The 19,209-nt window shown below is 44.7% G+C and overlaps 1 protein-coding gene across 7 annotated transcripts in view; it reads right to left on the bottom strand.

Moving 5' to 3' along the window:
* TANC1 (tetratricopeptide repeat, ankyrin repeat and coiled-coil containing 1) overlaps nt 1-19,209 on the bottom strand; it is a 252,456-nt gene that overhangs the window by 60,540 nt on the left and 172,707 nt on the right. For 4 of the 7 annotated variants that reach the window (XM_027560011.1, XM_027559992.1, XM_027559999.1 and 1 more), the window contains 3 exons: nt 18,014-18,144; nt 16,804-16,990; nt 2,601-2,864 (listed from right to left, as the gene is read on the bottom strand). In XM_027560011.1, coding sequence (XP_027415812.1) covers nt 2,601-2,864; nt 16,804-16,990; nt 18,014-18,144 — 582 coding nt within the window. The remainder of the gene's footprint in view (nt 1-2,600; nt 2,865-16,803; nt 16,991-18,013; nt 18,145-19,209) is intronic. The other 3 variants (XM_027560022.1, XM_027560005.1, XM_027560042.1) reach the window with 2 other exon arrangements.

The following is a 19,209-nucleotide window of genomic DNA, read 5'->3' on the forward strand; positions in this document are numbered from 1 at the left end:
GCCAACTTACTTTTATAACCTTTGACCAAAAAATTCCACTGTATGAGACAGTTAAGAATGAAGCAACAGCTCCAGTTCTCTGTAACAGGCTTAGTGACAATAAAGGCAGGCAGCCTTTGGAACTTGTTTCCATATCCTCACCCCCCAGGGAAACTATGCCCCTTGGGGAAGCTGGCATCACCTTTCTTTCCCTTGTTTAGTCCTTATTCTGTTTCACATACCAAAACACCTTTCCTATCAAATGGCAGTTTCTCTGTGTTTACATGGATCTTGACATGCAAACACTTTCAAGAGATTTCAGTATACGGTCCTTCCCACCTTACTTCAGTCCACCACCAAGTGTTGCCTACTGCTCTGTTTGTAGCAACCTGCCTTCTAATCCCTAGATAAACAGCACTGCATATAGTCTATAACATGAGTCTTTTATTCTTTTCAATGATATTTGAAAAATCTTGCCATTCCCTCTTTAAAAAAAAAAATCTATTTATTTGGCTGCACCAAATCTTAAGTTGCAGCATGAGGGATCTTTTTGGCATGAGAACTCTTAGTTGTAGTTTGATGGATCTAGTTTCCTGACCAGGAATGGAACCTAGCCCCTCTGCACTGGAAGTGAAAAGTCTTAGCCACTAGATCTCCAGGGGAGTTCCACCATTCCCACCTAACTAAAGTTCAGCTTCAGGGGTAAAAGGGTAGGCAATGAAGAATCTACCAGACTCCTAGCTTGTTAGCAGATAGTATAATGTAAGGCACTTTCCTATTTCCTTCCAAAATATGCTTTTAGTTTATAAAATATGCAACATGGGAGAAATGAGCAAACCCATTAGGCTAAGCAGTCACTGCTCAAGCCCAGAGATAAAACCCTCCCAATTCCACAGGAGGTCCGGTTCAAGTGCATCCGTAGAAGCTAATGAATGAGCACAGCAGAAATCAGAAAGCCCTGTTCTATAATCACTGCAGTCTCCTGGAAATGCTCAGCTCACACCCACTATCACTTCACGTGGCAGGAAACCACATAAAAGAACATCAAGCAGAAAACATAACCCGAAAGGGGTCCTTTTAACACTGTTAAATTAATTTATTAATGTGTTTCCTAATTTTAAAATAGCTGCATTAAATTGAATACAAGTCTGCCATTTTGTTGAAGTCAATATAGCTATGAAGTCCTGGGATAATACAAATGAACCTTTCATCATATCCAGGTAAAAAGGGTCTAAAATGCCATGGGTGCAACATATTATGCCGTAGATGGTGAAACGGTGGTGGGCGGACACACTGCCTTCTGGAAGAACCTTTGTTCAATACATTTAATACACATAAAGCTCTCAGTACTTCCTTCTGGCAGGCACACCAAATCCCTCTTCTGGAACAAGGCCATTTTACTTGCTTTGAAAGTGAATTTAGAGTTGTGTCTCAGAATTCTTCCATTAGAACCGTATATTTATCAGCCACTTCGGAGATCCACTGTAAAACACACCCAGCGACAATCAGAGTAGCCTGGCCCATCCCAAAGGGGCAGTACAGAGTCACAGAGAAACCTTTTGATGTGGGAAGAGAGATCCTGGGTCCAGCCCTTGGCAGAGGAGAAATCGTAAGCATCTCATTGGTAACAAACAATGATCAAAACAAGTTCCTCTTCTAAATTCAACAGAAGAGCACCGAGTGTAGAAATCTGGGACCTTGAAGCAGGCACAGCAGGTCAGACGTAGGGTTCCCTTCCCCGCCCACTGTGAACTAGCACCCACTGACCAGTCAGCCAGCACCAGTCACCCCTTTCACATTCTCTTCTCAGCTCCAGCTGCCTCATCTTGCTGAGACATGACTGTCTGGCCTGTTTCCATTTCCTTGAGAGAGAACTTGCTTTTCTGCTGCTCATGTTTTAAACCGTGAGCTCCCTTAAAACAGAATTATACAAAACTGGATCTCCCATCTATATGATGAGCCTCAACTATAGAAAATTAGTTCGAAAGCTGGATTAGAAATTCTTTTGAGGGGTGGGTGGAAGGGAGGTTCAAGAGGGAGGGGATATACACGTACATTTGGCTGATTCACATTGTACAGCAGAAACCAATACAACATTGTAAAGCAATTATCCTCCAATTAAAAATTAAAAGTAAATTGTAATGAAAATTCAGGGGAATGGCACAAAAAAAGAAATTCTTTGAGGTGATATTAACAAATTCATTCTAAACAATGATTTCCCTTGATTAAGCTGTAAATCCTGCATTAACTCAGGCTTAAAATAATCTGACAGAAAACAACAAAATTATAAAGCATTATCCTTCAATTAAAAAAAAAAAACAAGGACAGAGTTTTTGGTCCTTTCTTCCCTCATATACAAAGACCGATATAGTCTAAGTATTAAATTTAAAGAATTCTAGAGGGGAAAGGTCACTTAATGACCATTAAATGCAGCTTTATGTTTACATATGGGTTTACCATCATGCTTACAGATGGGTACAGTAAGGCCTGCAAAAGTTAAGTGCCTGACCCATTATCACAAGGGTGGCTTGTGTCTGGATTAGATTCCCACATGAAGAAAGTGAGCAGTGGGCACCTCAGACCCAGCGAGGTCACCCTTCCAGGGAGAGGCGTGGCCTTACCTGCAACTGAGTTGGGCCGTGGCATTATTAGCGAGCTGGAGCTCTGAGAATAAGGGACCGGACCATCTCCAACTGAGGCTTCGGCTTTGGGCAGCACGCTCTCCGCTGGCCCAGGGGGCTCCTCTTCTGCCACTGGGGAGCAATTATCTGCCCTGCGGTCATGGAGCACTCCCTTCTGTACCCCTAACCTTAGGCTTCCGTCCTTATTCCATTCCAAACTGGAGCCACTCCGGTCATCATTTTCCGATGAACTTGTAATTGTGGCTGAAATGAGAGACCAAAATACTTTGAAGGAAGCCAGGAATAGCTGGGGCTCTTGAGAGCTCACACAGACACACAGACACACACACACCGTCCGCATGATCAATGGTTTTCTGGTCTGTGCAGATTGTTATCGAACTCTGTTTCATACAGTGTATTCTCGTGAGTTAGAAGAATGGTGCTTATCAGGGGAAATAAACTGCTAAATCATTCTACAGGGGAGGGAAAAGAAAACTCTGATAAGAAGATAATGAAAAAACTGTCTAAGAGTATCTGAGAGCTAAGAGCAAATCTATGTAGTTTGGAAATGATATATCCTGCCTTTTAACAAAGATGAATTGCTCACAAAAGAATTCAAATCTCATTAAATTCCTTTGAACCTTTAAGTATTTTTCCCAAATTAATAACATTTGTGCACAGAGAGAAGGGGCAGGGCAGTACAATGGTTAATGCAGGAATGATGTAGGAGGAAAATCTATAAAACAAAATCCAATGATAAAATCAGACAGAAGTTTAATCCTTAGACTTCAAACACTATAACATCTGTTCAAGACATCCAGAGATGCCAACTTGACTTTAATTCTTTAGCAGCCTAGGATGGAAACCTTGAGGAAACCAGGGACAGGAATACATAAGCATGGGAGGGGATACTTGACGGCAGAATTAATATTTAACCTCTTCCAAGAAAACCAGGATGGAAAGCATCTTGGCAAAAAAGGAGAAATAGGGCAACATCCACTCTATAAATCTACAAACAGCCACTTCCGACTTAAAGATACTGAGCCATGTGTGATCCACTTGCAAACACAGGTCCCGCCATAGGCCCAACACTGGCTTGTGTCCTTGAGAACAGAGGCCAGGTCTCCTGATCTCTATTCGGATCCCAGTGGCCCAGGCCCTTAACTGCAAGACTTCAATGGGAGCACACTGGGTGAGAGTGTATTCAGGACCCAGACGCCTGGATTAAGCTGCTTCATCACATACACACTTTATCAGCAGGCTGGTGAATTAGCTCCAACAGAGTCTGTTATCTGGGATCAAAGGGTCTGAAGCGGTTTTATTTTTACAATGCTCTTTATGGTTTGGAAATAAAGACAAAACAATTTCCTCCTGTGATGTGACTGCAGGGTATCCTACCACAATTTTAAAACTGTCTTTGCTCCTGGACTTACCATCCACTGCTCCCTCCTTGTTTAAAAATCCCTCCTATGTGCTAAAGCCTCCTTAGAGGATTTACCATTAGCTGATCCCTTCCTTTTCTGCACAGCCCAGGGCCTGGCCCATACTCAGTGCTCAGTAAATGTTTGCTTATTCAATGGATGAGCTCAAACTACAGAAACAGGACATTTATTCTCACTGTTGCTGGTTCAGGATTGCGGGCATTTAGTCTCTAACCAAAGTGTAAGCTGATTTGGGATGGGCCCGTCACACCCTTAGGGGACTCCCAGCATCTCCAAGTATTCTAGCAGGAGGATTACTACTAATTTCTCCATCTGTTTGGAATCGATCAGTCTTCACTGTGCGTGTTTTTTAAATGGGCCATTCATATGAACATCCGTTTATTAAGTGTGACTCTTTCCATCCTAAAAATAAGTGGTGCTAGTAATAACAGTAGCTAGTATCTCCTGAAGGTTACTGTATATCAGGGATTGTGCTAAGGGTTTCATAGGATTACCTTAATTTATTAATGAGATTATTGCCTCAATCATAATTAGTTGCTAATGATAATCTCTTAATAAGCTATGATTGTGTCACAAACTTTCATTTAGAAGTCCAATGCTCAGGACTCAAAATGCTTTTCCTGCAGGCAGGTTGTAATTAGCAGGGTTCCAAGACAACCCCAACATCTAAGTTACAGTTCCAGGGTGGAGGTGACTGATCTGGTTTTTAGGTTGTGGTTGTTTTATTTGAGGGATCATATTCTTAAGGTGAAAAACAAGGTCCATGTGATGTTCTTCTTCATTTGCTCTTCCTGAGTGCCATGCACTTCTGAATCAAACCTCTGTCTCAGACCTTAAGTAGTGGGAACGGGGACTCCTCACTTCATGTTACAAACGACAGCAGCAGAAGCAGGACTTCAGGGGCTCCAGCAGCAGCCAGGCAAGGACAGTCTGGTCAGGGCTCGTGGACTGCAGGGACAGGCTGAAGACCCAGTCCTGTCAGCTCGGCCACAAGTGCCCAGGCCCTGACAAGTGGCATCATTCAGGTCAGGGAGAGGGAGGGAACGGTGGGGGGAGGGTGGGGGGGGGGTGTTGTGGAGGAGAAAGGTTCCCAGCTGGGAATAGCAGCTAGGAAGAGAGGTCCTAGATGGGGCCGCAATTTCAAAAGGAGAATATTATATAACTTTATGTCCGTAAGTAGGAGACTCTCCCACCACCCTTATGAAGTTCACCTAAGAGATGCATTCCAGCATCCACCTTCGCCCCTGGTGCAAGGAAGGCAGGTGAGACGCTCTGAAGCCAGGCCCCTCCCGCAAAGACACTCCACTAAGACTGCCCCACTTCACAGCCTTCTTCCCTGGGATCCCAGGTCAGGCTGCCACCTGGCAGCCCAGGCAGTGAACTTCCATCTCGGTTCAGATATGATGAAGCACTGAGATAGATCTGGGGGGGTCAGATAAGGCCCCAGTTTCCCCATCCAACCTAAGAAGCACAACAAATAGGACAACTCCACAGCCTCCAAGAAAGGGAAAGCAGCTCTTAAAACAAATGACCTGCTACTCAAAAACACCTGTTCTTCCAGGCTAACAGGAATATACTTCTGATTAAACTAACACAGTCACCCTCAAGTTGACCACACAGGGCAACACCCTAAATATGATGATTAAAATAAAAGACTCTGAAAAATAAGGGCTATTTGACATTTTCCAGAGCCTGGATAATCTTGAAAAGCCCCTTAACAACCGAAAAATTCTATCATCTTGTTCCTTTAAGTAGTACAGATGCCAAGAAAGTGAAAGTCACTCAGTTGAGTCCAACTCTTTGCGACCCCATGGTCCCCAGGCTCCTCTGTCCGTGGAACTCTCCAGGCAAGAATACTGGAGTGGGTTGCCACATTCTTCTCCAGGGGATCTTCCTGACCCAGGGATAGAACCCAGGTTCTCCTGTATTGCAGGCGGATTCTTTACCATCTGAGCCACCAGCAAAGCCCAGTATAGATGCCAGTGTTCGTCAATTAAGTCTGGCCACTTTCACTTCACTTTCATCATCACTCAGGCTGGGTCTCAGTCACTCTGCAAATAGGCAGGATTCTGTAAAACGAGTGACTTATTAGGCGTTATGTTTTATCAAGCTATGAGGTTAGGCTGTGCCTTGTAAGTTAATATTAAATTAGATTTGCTCATTTACTCACATGTGATACTACTTCTAACTCTCCATGTAACCTGAAAACTCCTTTTAGGTAGGGACAGTGGGTCATCTTCCTCAGAAGTAACAGCACATTTACCCAGGCCTTCCCTGGTGGCTCAGATGGTAAAGCGTCTGTCTACAATGTGGGAGACCTGGGTTCAATCCCTGGGTCGGGAAGCTTCCCTGGAGAAGGAAATGGCAACCCACTCCAGTACTCTGGCCTAGAAAATCCCATGGACAGAGGAGCCTGGTGCAGGCTACTGTCCATGGGGTTGCAAAGAGTCGGACACGACCAAGCAACTTCACTTTCACTTTTCACTCATGCACAAGGCTGTACCACCTCCAAAGCACCTTCAAATCATGTTAAGACACATACATGATCACCACAACATGTGAGAAGACGTGGAAAGGCTGAGAACCATCAACACGACTTTATAGATATGGAAACACACTGGGGAAAAACTAACCAAACTGACACACACACAAGTTAGTGCTATTCCCATTACCCTCTGACTGCACATGCAGTGTGTGTTAAAACTCCCTTTGCCTTGCACAGTTCTCATCATGTAAAAGGAGTTCTGTAAGAGTATCTGTGGCTATATTGTAAAGTAATTAGCCTCCAATTAAAATAAATTAATTAATTTTAAAGAAGAAGTATTTGTGGCTAAAAAGTATTTTGCAGTTCATGAAACCTGCCTTGTTAAAAATTAGCTCCCAGGCAGCGGCTAGTGGAGAAAGGCCAGTCACGAGGGAGCCAGGAGGGAGAGTCAGGGAAGGCTGGGAGGCTGCCTGGGAGGTGGGGGAAGCAGAGACAGGGACCCACTCAGTCATTAAACATTGTGCTCTATATGGCACTGCAATAAAACAATTCCCTCCCTCCTTCTCCTTCCCAGCCTTCCCCTCATCCCCTCTTTGCCTATTGAAGGTTCTATGTTAATATTCACTTAAAACAGAATTTCAAAAAATAAACAGTAAAGTTCAGGGTCCAAAAAGTAGTTTGGTGGGATCTAAATCAAGTTGTAGGTTTAAAAGAACACCAGGAAATAGTCTGACCATGGCATCAGTCCAGAATTGTTTAGGAACTAAGGGCCATTGGTATCAAACGTATACATAGGCAGAGTTGAATTCTTCTCTCTCTGAGCTCAGGAAAAGACAAGAGGTGAAAAATGCAAGGGGCATGGGTTCAAACTCTGGCTTCTCAACTTTTTAAGGACCCACAAGAGGCTCTCTCTCTGGGTCCACTACTAGGAATGGGCACGTGTTTGTCTTTACCTTCCAGACATAATTGTGTACGTTTGTGTTTCCCTCTTTACACTGGCTCCAAGTCCTGAGTAAAACTTTCTGCCCATTTTAAAGCAAGATTAATAAAATCTTATTTATCAACCTGACTTCTGACTTCATCTTTTCTCTTTTTCCCCAACTCATGCTGCGGTTGTTGTTTAATCGCTAAATTGTGTCCCATTCTTTGCAACCCCATGGACTGTAGCCTGCCAGGCTCCTCTGTCCATGGGATTTTCCAGGCAAGAATACTGGAGCGAGTTGCCATTTCCTCCTCCAGAGGATCTTCCCGACACAGGGATTGAAACCTGCATCTCTTGCCTTGGCAGGAGAATTATTTACTGCTGAGTCACCGGGGAAGCCTTCCTCCACCCATACCTTCTTTGAAAAAGAAAAATCTCAATTTAGTAAATGCCTATGAGCATTTCCGGAGAAGGCAATGGCACCCCACTCCAGTACTCTTGCCTGGAGAATCCCAGGGATGGGGGAGCCTGGTGGGCTGCCGTCTGTGGGGTCACGCAGAGTCGGACACAACTGAAGTGACTTAGCATAGCATAGCATATGAGCATTTCAAATCCACTAGGGAGGAACGGACTATAAATAAATAAGCATCCCTAGGAAATAAGAACAATAATAGTGGTTAACGTGAATACTATAATAGTGCTTACGGTACACAGGCCCTATTCTAAACCTCCGTCATATCTCACTCAGTACTTCTAACAGTCCCATGGGCAAGAAAGCCCTAGAACACCTGGAGCCTCACTGGGCTCCAGAATGATGCTCTGCACTATTCCAATCACAGGATTAGAAAAACTTGTGCACACATCTTGCATACATGTATTTATAAATTATGTTCACGGTCTATACTAATTTATTATAATATGAAACATACACAAAACATACATTTTGAAAAGATTTTTAAACACCCCCAAATTGAAAAAAAGTTTTTAAGCATCCCATAGGTTGTCCTGCATTTTCCATTTTCAAAGCCAGGGATCTATGAAGACAGCCCTTTGTCTCTCCGTAGGTGGTGGAGAAAAAGCAGATAGAAGGGCACACATCAGGTGCCTCCTATATCATGAGAATGCTGTCCTCCCCCTTTCAACTGAAGAAAAATAAAATACCACTAACAAAACCCAGACAAACACCTTTCAACTTCTATATCCAGTTTAATGGTTGAGAGGAAGAGTTTAAAAGTTAAAATAAGGGACCAGTGAATTAAAGATCAAACAAAAAAAGTGACTGGTTGCTTATGAAAGAGAAGAAAAGAAGTGAATAAAAAAGGAAAATCCAGCTAGTGCAGACACCGCCTTCTTGGACCCAACCGGATGAAGATCACTAGCAACTCTGGGAGGGGAACACCATCTAACCGAGATCAAGACCAGGGAAAGATCAAGGTGACAGGTCCAAGAAGCCACATGCCCACTCCCTGCTGCTCTGGACCCGACAGCAGCTTGCCCTCCTCTGCTGTGCACTCACACCTTGCACGCTCAGGCTGCCAGGCCACACACTGGATCTCCCCAGCAGACACCGGGGAAGACTGCAAAGATGAACCCAGTCTGCAGGAAACCTCCCAGAAATGCCAGCCAGGGCTTCTCCCTCCGCCCCGCCCACACACTAACAAACCACAGGAACAAAGTCTGAGGCTCGTCAGCCTGGATGACGTTCTCACCCCCCACAGCCTGGCAGGCACAGCTTCCAGTGAAGGCACTCGGGCTGATGCGTGCTCACCTGGCACGATGCAGGCAGGGGGCCCTGAGTTACCTCTGGCTCCACAGGGCTTTCTGGCTTCTCTTCCTGCCACTCTGCCTGGACAGAAGCATGAGGCTCCTCTGGACAGCCCTGGGGAACCGCCGAGGGTCCTGTGACAGGCAGATCTCTGCTCCAAACCTCCGCTGAGCGCCCACCACGTTGCACAAGGCGCTCTGCTGTGCCAGGCGGCTAGGCCGGGACTCGAGTCACAGCCATGTGGTCCCAGCAGTGCTCAGCCAGCCTCTGAGGCAGAGACACCTGAAGGGGCAGCTGGGGCAGGGCACAGGGGAGGGCGGGCAGGCCACACCGGCCAGCCTCAGCCTCGCCCACTGGCTCCAGACTCTGTCTGAAAGGGCGGGTAGCAGCCTCCACAAAGAAGCCTGCGGACTGGAACAACATGAAGTTTTTCAGCAATAGCACATGTCCCGGTGTACCGGTTCAGCTACACAGACCCTCAGCACTGAAGGCCTAGACAACGGGACTTCTGATTTAGTCCACTGACTCCACAGAGTTCCAGACTCTTCCAGGAAACAGCATAAGGCACTCACTATTAGTGGTTGGTATTATCCACGGGAAGCACCTGCCCTTGCAGGGCACTGCCGTGTCTTACACCCTTTTCAGCAATTGACAACTTGCCCAAGTCTTCAACGGTAGGAGACCATTCTTTCATTCCACAGGGAGACAAGTTTTAAAGCAGTACTGTAACTATCTCTAGCGTCCCAGCGTTCAATAAATGTGCTCCTGGTGTGCAGTTGGTGCCCATAAATGCTTCAGACAAAACAGCCTGGAAACTCCAACCATGGTCTGAATACAAGGGCAGCGGGCGCTTTGTTGATTCACACCACCACTAAGGACTTCTTTCCCATTAAGTGCCTTACTGAATAATATATGTAAAGGCAAAGTCTCCTCCTTCACCCAAGAGATTAAAGAGCTTGTATAATTAAGGATGATTTTTTAAATTGCAGGCAGTGTAGCAAAATGAATATTAACACAGATTTGAAACACTCTAAATAGTTATTACCAAATCAATTTCAAAGCATTTCAATTTAGTAGCAAGCAGGGCAATACAGGTGTCAACAAAGCAGTATTAGCATAAAATCAAAAGGGCAGGATTTACAACAAGTTAAAAATGAAAATAAAGTACAATTAATTCCTCTTTGTGTGCCTCCTTCTGCATCTGATCACCTCCCCTGGGGCCCAAAGTTCAGGAAATGAAAGGTCTAACGCTTCCTCTGGCACTACTCTGATTTTACAGGCCTAGGAGAGCAGAGAAGAGAGACGCAGGAAGATAAAAGTCAGCCCACAGTCACTTTTCTTTATGTCTTAAGCAACTGGGCAGAAAAACAAATATTATCAAACTCTAGCAAGGAACAGCAGCATCGTAATCAAGTGTCAGTATTTCACCACAAGCCACTTGTGTAGGAGCAATGTTTCTGTGAAGATATTCCCCTGCCTAAATGTATACCTGCCTCCCCGCTTCAAAGCGAGTAGGGTGGGGAACAAATGTAAGCTCCCTCCCCCACCCCCTAGAGAAAGGGGAAAGGCAGAGTCCGAGTTCTTGCTTCACCCTTTTCAAATTCTGAGAACTTAATCATCCTGAAAGCTATCTGGCCTGGTGGAATGTGGTGGCTCAGTTGTCTGGGAGCAGGGCAGGAGGAGGTGGGGAGATGGTGGGGTGAGAGGCGAGATACGAGGTCAGGCCATCTTCCACGTGGGATGCCCTCCTCTCCCCTCCCTTCATGGGGCTGTTCTAACACCAGTCTCAACAAATCCAACACGCCACCAAAGTCATCTGGAGATTATAAGTGGCAGCAGGTAGAAGCAGATGGCAGAGAAAGCAAATGGAAGGAATGATTAACTTCTAAAGGCCTCTCTTTCTGCCAGAATGCTTTAAACTGCTACCTGGAAATCCTTCTCCTGAGCACCTCTATCATTAATCGATAGGAAGGATTTATTAACATTTTAAATCTTGATAGGAAAACTGAGTTTTGTGTCTTTCTCTTCATCCAATATCCATCCTCTTTCTTTTGAAATAGCCCATTTCTTTGAAATAAATACACACAAACATAAAATACTGATCATATGAACATACATAAAAATCAAACAATACATTTAAAGCAAATAATGCTTTAAGTCATTATTTTCAGTGACTTTTTAAAATCAGATGGGTTTTTACACAGATTCGAATGAGTACACATACAGGCATATTATACTTCACTGGACTTTGCAGAAACTGGTGTTTTTCAAATTGAAGCTGTGTGGTAACCCTGCATTGAGTAAATCCAAGCATGCCATTTTTCCAACAGCATGTGCTCACTTCATATCTCTGGATCACATTTTGGTAACTCAAAATATTTCAAACCCTCTACCAGCAAAAAAGATAACAACTCGCTGAAGGCACAGGTGATGGTCAGATTTTTTAAGAATAAGGTATCTTTTAATAAAAGTATGTACCTTTTCTTAAGTGTAATGCTATTGCACACTTAACAGACTACAGTACAGCGTAAACAACTTTTACACTCATTACGAAACCGACAAGAGTTCAGTGACTTGTTTTATTGCAACATTCACTCCACTATGGCAGATGGGAATCAAGCCTGCAATATTCCCAAGGTCAGCCCGTACCTCACTTTTTTCTAAGCTGGGGTTCATAGTTTATGACTTTCCATTTGTAACAGTTGGAAGCCAGTTATATTCAAGAGAGTGTCACTAAGAAAAAAATGTTCTTCCAGTCATGGAGGAAATACCTTTAAAAGCAACTTCTTTATAAAGTCTTCCTTTTCAAAGCAAGTAATTGAAAAGCTGCTTCAAGTGAATGAGTACAGCTGGTGACACATTTAGAGGTTCTCACATTGCAGGTTTGAAAATCAGACACTAACTCGTAGGTAATGTCAATAATTTTAATATGTTAAGAATAAGGAATTTTACCTTAGGGACAAAAAAAAGATATTGTAGGGAATTCAGCTAATCTCATCTAGCTTAGACAGTATTTCTACATGACAGAATTATTAAGCGTCTAAAGAAGTTTATGTTGGGAGAACCTGGAGGTCCTGAAATAGGATAAAGCAAAACTGCACGACACAGTGAGGGTGGGACAGGAGGTGGGAGGGTTCTGCTGAGCCCTGGCCTCCACAGTCTGCGGCTGTGTAGTTGCTCAATCGTGTCCGACTCTTCTGCAAACATGGACTGCAGCCTGCCAGGCTCCTCTGTCCATGAGATTTCCCAGGCAAGGATACTGGAGTGGGTTGCCATTGCCTTCTCCAGGGGATCTAAGAGACTGGAGATGTTGTTTTTAAGCCACTAAGTTGTGTCTGACTCTTGGCGACCCCATGGACTGCAACATGCCAGGCTTCCCTGTTCTTCACCAACAATCTCCTGGAGTCGGCTCAAACTCATGTCCATTGAGCTGGTGATGCCATCCAACCATCTCATCCTCTGTCATCCCCTTCTCCTCCTGCCCTCAATCTTTCCCAGCATCAGGGTCTTTTCCAAGAGACGGGAAGGGGTCCAATAAATTCCTCTACTGGTCATTGGCTTGCCCTTTCTCCTACTAAGCAATTCCAAACAGAAATTCTCTTCATCTGCAGTATATCAAAACCAGTAGAAACAGAACCCAGGCCGGGCACCCTGTGGCAGCCTGAGAAGGCTGTCTGGGCATGTGGGAACACAAGTTTCCCTTCACAGCATCTGTTGGTCAAAAATATTTAGACTGAATAGTATCAGCATGACTGAAGTTGGCTTAAATAAGGGGGAGGTTAAGGGGGAGGTTTGGGAATTTTTAAGGATGGCTTAGCACTGTTAGAAGTTTCCTCTAAATAAACTGTGCTAATGCTATACATGGAACTCAGGTCTGAGCCCTGGATGGGAGCCTACAACTTCCGCAAAGCTTGTAATGCCATGACAGCTGTGCACTCTTTACGCCAGCCCACCCCCAAGCCTTTGCTATTCTAGCCTGAGCTCCATAGGTTGACGAGTCTTAAACAACTTCAAATGGAAGATTAAGTGGAAAGCCTCTTCCGCCCTTCTCTAGGCCCTGTGTAACTTGGAACATGAATCTTAACCAGCCTGTTTGACAAGCAGCTGCCGGGCCTCCCAAAGCAGGAAGCCAAGATATCTCGCTTTCATCTCTGCCCACTGGGATCGCTGTGTTCTTGACTATTTCACTCCGTTGAACAGTTAAGATGCCCAAAGGTTGTCATTCCCAGGCTACACCTTATAAAGACAGACATGTTCTTCACGCTCCACCCCCAGCAATCACCAAACCACAACTGAGTCACAGATGCCTGCTCCCAGAGAGGCGACAGAACCTGCATACCCTGTTATCAATTCAGGAGGAAGCTCTTTCCTCCTCTGGCCCAACCACGCCCACCTTTTCAAAGAGCTGTGGCTAGGTCTGCTGGAGAGGAAAGGTGTTTTTTTCCCTCTCCCTATCACACCTCCAACGTGTTCCCGGCAACAGGCTCTAGTTGTGCAGGTCTGAAGGAGAGAGGACAGAGGAACCTTGTCGCCAGCACAGCGTCTCTCCATCTCAGCCACCTACGGTCCTGGCTCCCTAAAGGAGCTCAGGGAACCAGGCAGGAAGCACAAACTCCCGCAGCAGGGGGTCTTCGCTGAAAGAAGGACTTAGCCACCACCTCCCACTTCCTCCCACTTTCATCTCAATCGTCACCATTTTTCAAGTTCAGCTGAGTTAAGAGAACACGTTGACCTGAGTCAAGGAATGAAAGACATCCTCAATGATATGAAATGAGCTGCTTCACGACAAGACACAGCTTACAGTACAGATGGCACGAAAAGACCTGACGATGCCGACTGGGAATGGGAATCCCACACAGCTTCTCTAGAAACCATCTAAACCATTCCCTCCTTCAGTGAAACTTAACAGTAGCCATAATTCTCTTTCCTTAATTTCTCATTCCCAACGCCATGCTAGGAGCCCAGTAGATAGCAGAACTAAGATAGATGAGACCCCCCTAACCATGTGGCAAGTGAAAGCCGCTCAGTCGTATCCGACTCTTTGTGACCCCATGGACTGTATGGTCCATGGAACTCTCTAGGCCAGAATACTGGAGACAACAGTAAACAACAAAACAAGAATAAGTAAACTGAAAATATTGAGGTATACAGACTGCACCTTGTAAGGGCACGAACTATTCTGGGTTCAGCAGGGACTATATTAAATCAAGTACTAATTGAGAGCCTTCATATTCCTGCAACTCAATCATTCAATGATAATACAAAAAACAAACCAGCAACTTTTCCCTCTTTAAGACACCTTTAAAACTGCAGCAATATCTCTTAATGAGAAAGAGAAAGAGTCAGAGAATGAACGTGGGTCGTTTTCTGTCACTGAAAAGTTTTCTGTCAAAACAACAAACTGGCTTGGTTATAACCAGAAGCTGCGATGTCAATGCCACAAGACAGAATGAAGAGAAAAAACCTATTAAAAAAATAATAATAAAAAACTAGGACTTCTCTGGTAGTGCACTGGATAAGAATGTGCCTGCCAATGCTGAGAAAACAGGTTCAATCTCTGGTCTGGGAAGATTCCACATGCTGTGAAGCAACTAACCCATGCGCCACAACCACTGAACCTGTGCTTTAGAGCCTGCGAGTCGCAGCTACCTGTGTGCGGCAGCTACGAAAGCCTGTGAGCCCAGAGCCTATGCGCCGCAACAAGAGAAACCACTACAATGAGAAGCCTGCACGCCACGATGCAGAGCAGCCCCAACGGCCGCAACGAGAGAAAGCCTTTGTGTAGCAATGAAGACCCAGCGCAGTCAAAAACAAATAATTTTTTAAAAGATCTGTAGCACTGGCCAATTTCCTGAAAGAAGACAAACTCTGAGGAAAAAAGGGCATTGCAGAAGAGCTAAGAACACTGTAAAGGAAGTCATCTGGCCATCACAGAATCAATACCAGAGATCCATCAATGGTCGACACTTCAGAGACAGACGGGACATGAAAACAGGAGTAACACTGGGGAAAATCTGTTAGACAGAATACAGGTGGGGAAGCAGAGTTAAAAGGGAATTGGAAGAATAAGCTCACTGGAAGGGCTTGAAGTGGAGTGAAGAAAATTCAGACCTGCTACAAAAACCAGTCACATGCAGTTAGTCTGCAGAGACAGAAAGTAGATTGCCCAGTGAGTAGGTCTGGTGTATGCAGGGAAATGAGGTGTGACTTCTAAGAGTACAGAGTTTCTTTTTGAAGTGGTAAAAATATTCCAAAATCAGGTTGTGGTGATGGCTGCACAATTCTGAATAAACACAAGCCACTCAAAAGTTTAAACGGATGATACTGTGGCATGGAAATTATATCTCAATGAGACAATTAAAAATGAAACAAAAATCCATTGAAAATCCTGATCCAAGAGAAAACAGGGAACAGGCTTGCCTTCCTCTTGCTGCAGGGCCCCTCACAAGAGCTGTTAAGGGGGCGACATCAAGAACTTCACAACCCAGTCCAGGTATCTCACGTATCTTCTGAGGCAATCTCCAAAAGACAAACTGGATGAGCCTGCAGTTTGGTTTTTCAAATTACATATGAAAGAAATTGCAGGTGACTGAAGAGAACAAAGAGCTCAAATGTCACTGCATTTGGTTACATATTAACGTGGAAGGAAGTGGGGCTCCTTCCAATAATAAAACATAAAATATTCCTCAAAAACATGTGCATCACTCAGCAGCAGGGAAAGGGCTGAGCTGCAGGAGGGCACCAGGGTCAGGCAGCAGCATGGCCTGAGAGCACAGGAAGCTGGAGCAGCCCACCCCCAAGGGAGCAGGCTGTAGACCAGGACGCACAGCCACCCAGGCCCACCTGCAGAAATGCAAACACGTTCCTTCTGGGATGGGAGGTAACAACAAGGGCTCTTAAATTCCCTGGTTGATTCTATTGTGCACCTGGGACTAAGAAACTACTGAACTCATCAGAAGCCTTACTTACGATTTCCTCAGAAGAAGTATGCAAAGAACTCAATTAAACATTCTCGTCACCTAGCCAACCAGCCTAAGAGTCACGACTATACTCTGTGTCTCCAGACAATCAGCTCAGCACATCCACATGTACTTTGCAGGCATGGGTGTGGGTGTTGGGGGGGTGGACTTAGAACCTCCAGGCCTCCAGACAGTGGTCAGATGCCATTAGAAGAAACAAAAGAACAAATACATAGGCATAAGTGGGAAAATCAGTGACCTTGAGATCTGGCTGGGAAGACTTCTCAATATGCAGGGACTTCATTGTCCTGTGGTGTGTCCTATACATACCCAATACCCATCAAGTGGATTAGTGACAAGGGAAGATTTTTTTAATGTCATAGGCCAGACCTGATGTGGAAAATTTTTTACCACATGCGTCCAGGGTTATCAAATAAACACGAAGGAATATAAAAGCCAATGTTTCAACCGCTCAGCTGTCCGTGGAAGTTCTATCTGCAAAGGACAGGGTAGTCCGGGCAGGCTGACCTTCACAAACCGCACACGCTAAAACCCTCTTAAGAAGAGCCTGGTGAACGCTCTGGCTGAAATGCATGGAGCCATCACATGACCGAGCAGTGAGCGTCTTACCTATAATTCCACTGTCCTTGCTTTCCAGGGTGGAGCTAGGGCTGCTAATGGTCTCACAGGGACTTTTGTTGGCTGCCGTCTTGCTGACACAGCTATTCAAGGTTGAGCAGGGGCTATCGGTGCTAGGAGAGGCGGTGCTGCTCGTAAGAGTGGAGCAAGGGCTGATGCCTTGGCTCAGAGCTGTGCACTGCAAGACGAACGGAAGGAGGAGTTAGCGCGTCTACACACCCTTTTGTAGCTTCATGGTTTTAGCATGAAAAACAAACAAGAAAATGGAAAACAGGTTTTCTTTTTTACAATCCAGGGATCTTAATATATACGGTCTTCCAAAATTTAAAAAGAGAAATCTCCCTTAGTTCTGTTCGCCTCCCTGTGATCTTTTTTCTTAAGAGGGCAGTCTTGGAAATAATTTAGTGGGAATGAACATTTGTAAAGCAGAAACAGCAAACAGGCAGACTTCCTTTCATTTAAACTCTGCAGAAGACAAATGGGTTCTTTGACCTCTGTGTGGAAAATCTGGGAACTCTGTTTTTGTAATGTATCACGAGCACCACAACCTGATTCAATTTTTGGAAGATTTATGGGCTCTGCGATCCAGGGAAGGAGACTGGTGGCCACTGTGATCTCAATCCACGCCTGACACCCTCGCAGAGACCCTCGAAGGGGCAGAGGCTCCGGCCCCTCATTGCTATTCGGAAGTACACTTCTCATCTCGGATGTGGCAGGCTGCCGTTCCCTAGGAAGGGGAGTGCTCTTCCGAAGATGAACCTTTTGATCTTATTTTATTTTGTTTCCACTCATCTTCTATAAATCTTTTCCTCACCCCACTGACCCTCCAAAGTCTAAACCAATTAAAAAAAGCACAGGAAAGTGCATACCAAAGCAGCCGGATGAAAAGAATGGTGCTATAAAGATAAAAGTAGTATCATTCCTAAGGAATTCTCTCGGCCACTTCAATTCAGTTACTCTTCTCTGGGTGGTGACCAGAAGGTTAATGTGGACATTTTTGTAAGGTCTGCACCCTCTGCTTCTCCCCACTCCCTACTACAAAGGTTCACAAACAAACTGTTGAAATTTAATTTCAATACACAATGGCCCAGACTCATCTGGTCTGAACAACAACTTCCCTACTCAGGGAGGAGGCAAGACGATTATGCCGTCATTCATCCTCCGAGCAGATATGACATGCAGTATCTTCCTCGGGCATTACCATGGTTTCATTTTTTTCTTCAATGGTTATGTGTGTGGCACTTGGGATCCCTTCTCCCAGTAAAAATCCCAGTCTTGTCAACAGTTCTTGAGCTGCCGGCGAACAGCTCGGTTCATTATCGGCCTTTGCTTCTGGAACAAAGAAAGAAAACAATGAAGACACCCCTCTCAGGAATTTCAGTATCGAATCTGGAGGACTTGGCATTACAGCTGCTTGTCTGGTGCTTTTGTGTATTTTTATAAAATGCACAGTTTGACAGTGCTGCCTGTCCCCTAGCAATACATTCTAATTAAGAGACTGTGACAGGTTAAGAAAACAGTAAAAGGGAAAAACCAAATGCACAGGGTGAAACTGTTGACCTGAATCCAAAGGTACAGTATCATTATCTGTAGCAAGTCCTATTTCCATATCATGAGGAATGGTACCTGAGACACCAAAGGCAGAAAAAGGCCTCATGCTTGAAGGGCACCATGTGTCCAATGCCCACAGAAGGCTGAAATAAAGGAAAACCCAAGTGGCATGCTGGCAGAGTTACCTGGATGCTGGGGGGAAACTGAAATGCAAGCTCTCATCAAACAAGGCAGGGGCACAACCACGTCAGTCTGTGCACACTCCATAGGAGTGATTTGCATCCAATACACTGAATCTTCCTTTAGAGGTAAGACTTTAATAGCAACACTGTAAATATTTGGTTTATTTGGCACTACTGTAAGTTCTGCTTTTATACAGAGCTCTTTGCTTATTGTAAAGCAAAATAAAAACTGTAGTTTCTTGTAAAAAAAAAAACAAAAAAAAAACCAGGATTCAAAAGCAAGGGTCAGTCATCAGGGATCCATGCTGAAACAAAGATCTTAAGCCCCAGTAAACTGTGTCCCAAGAGACAGGACCCAGGAGTACACCCTGCTGTCCACGAAGAGACGTAGAAAAACTGGATGTGCTTTCAGCACACTCCATAGTAATGCTGGAAGCATGTTCCATCTGACAGTCACAGGGCATGTTTGGAAGCCATGCCTTCCTCTGGTCTCCTTAAGGTTGGTCATCATGCTTTGTGCACTCAAGAGAATTTTATTGTTGGATTTAAGTGTTGAGCTGTAGATTAATCTTGTATCCAAACTCTAAGGGAACTTAATGATGGTCGACAAGATGATATTCACTTCATTCCAACACCTCTCTTACAGTTTTAAGACAGCTCAGCT

This window comes from Bos indicus x Bos taurus, chromosome 2, assembly GCF_003369695.1.
Source record: "Bos indicus x Bos taurus breed Angus x Brahman F1 hybrid chromosome 2, Bos_hybrid_MaternalHap_v2.0, whole genome shotgun sequence".
Taxonomy (NCBI): domain Eukaryota; kingdom Metazoa; phylum Chordata; class Mammalia; order Artiodactyla; family Bovidae; genus Bos; species Bos indicus x Bos taurus.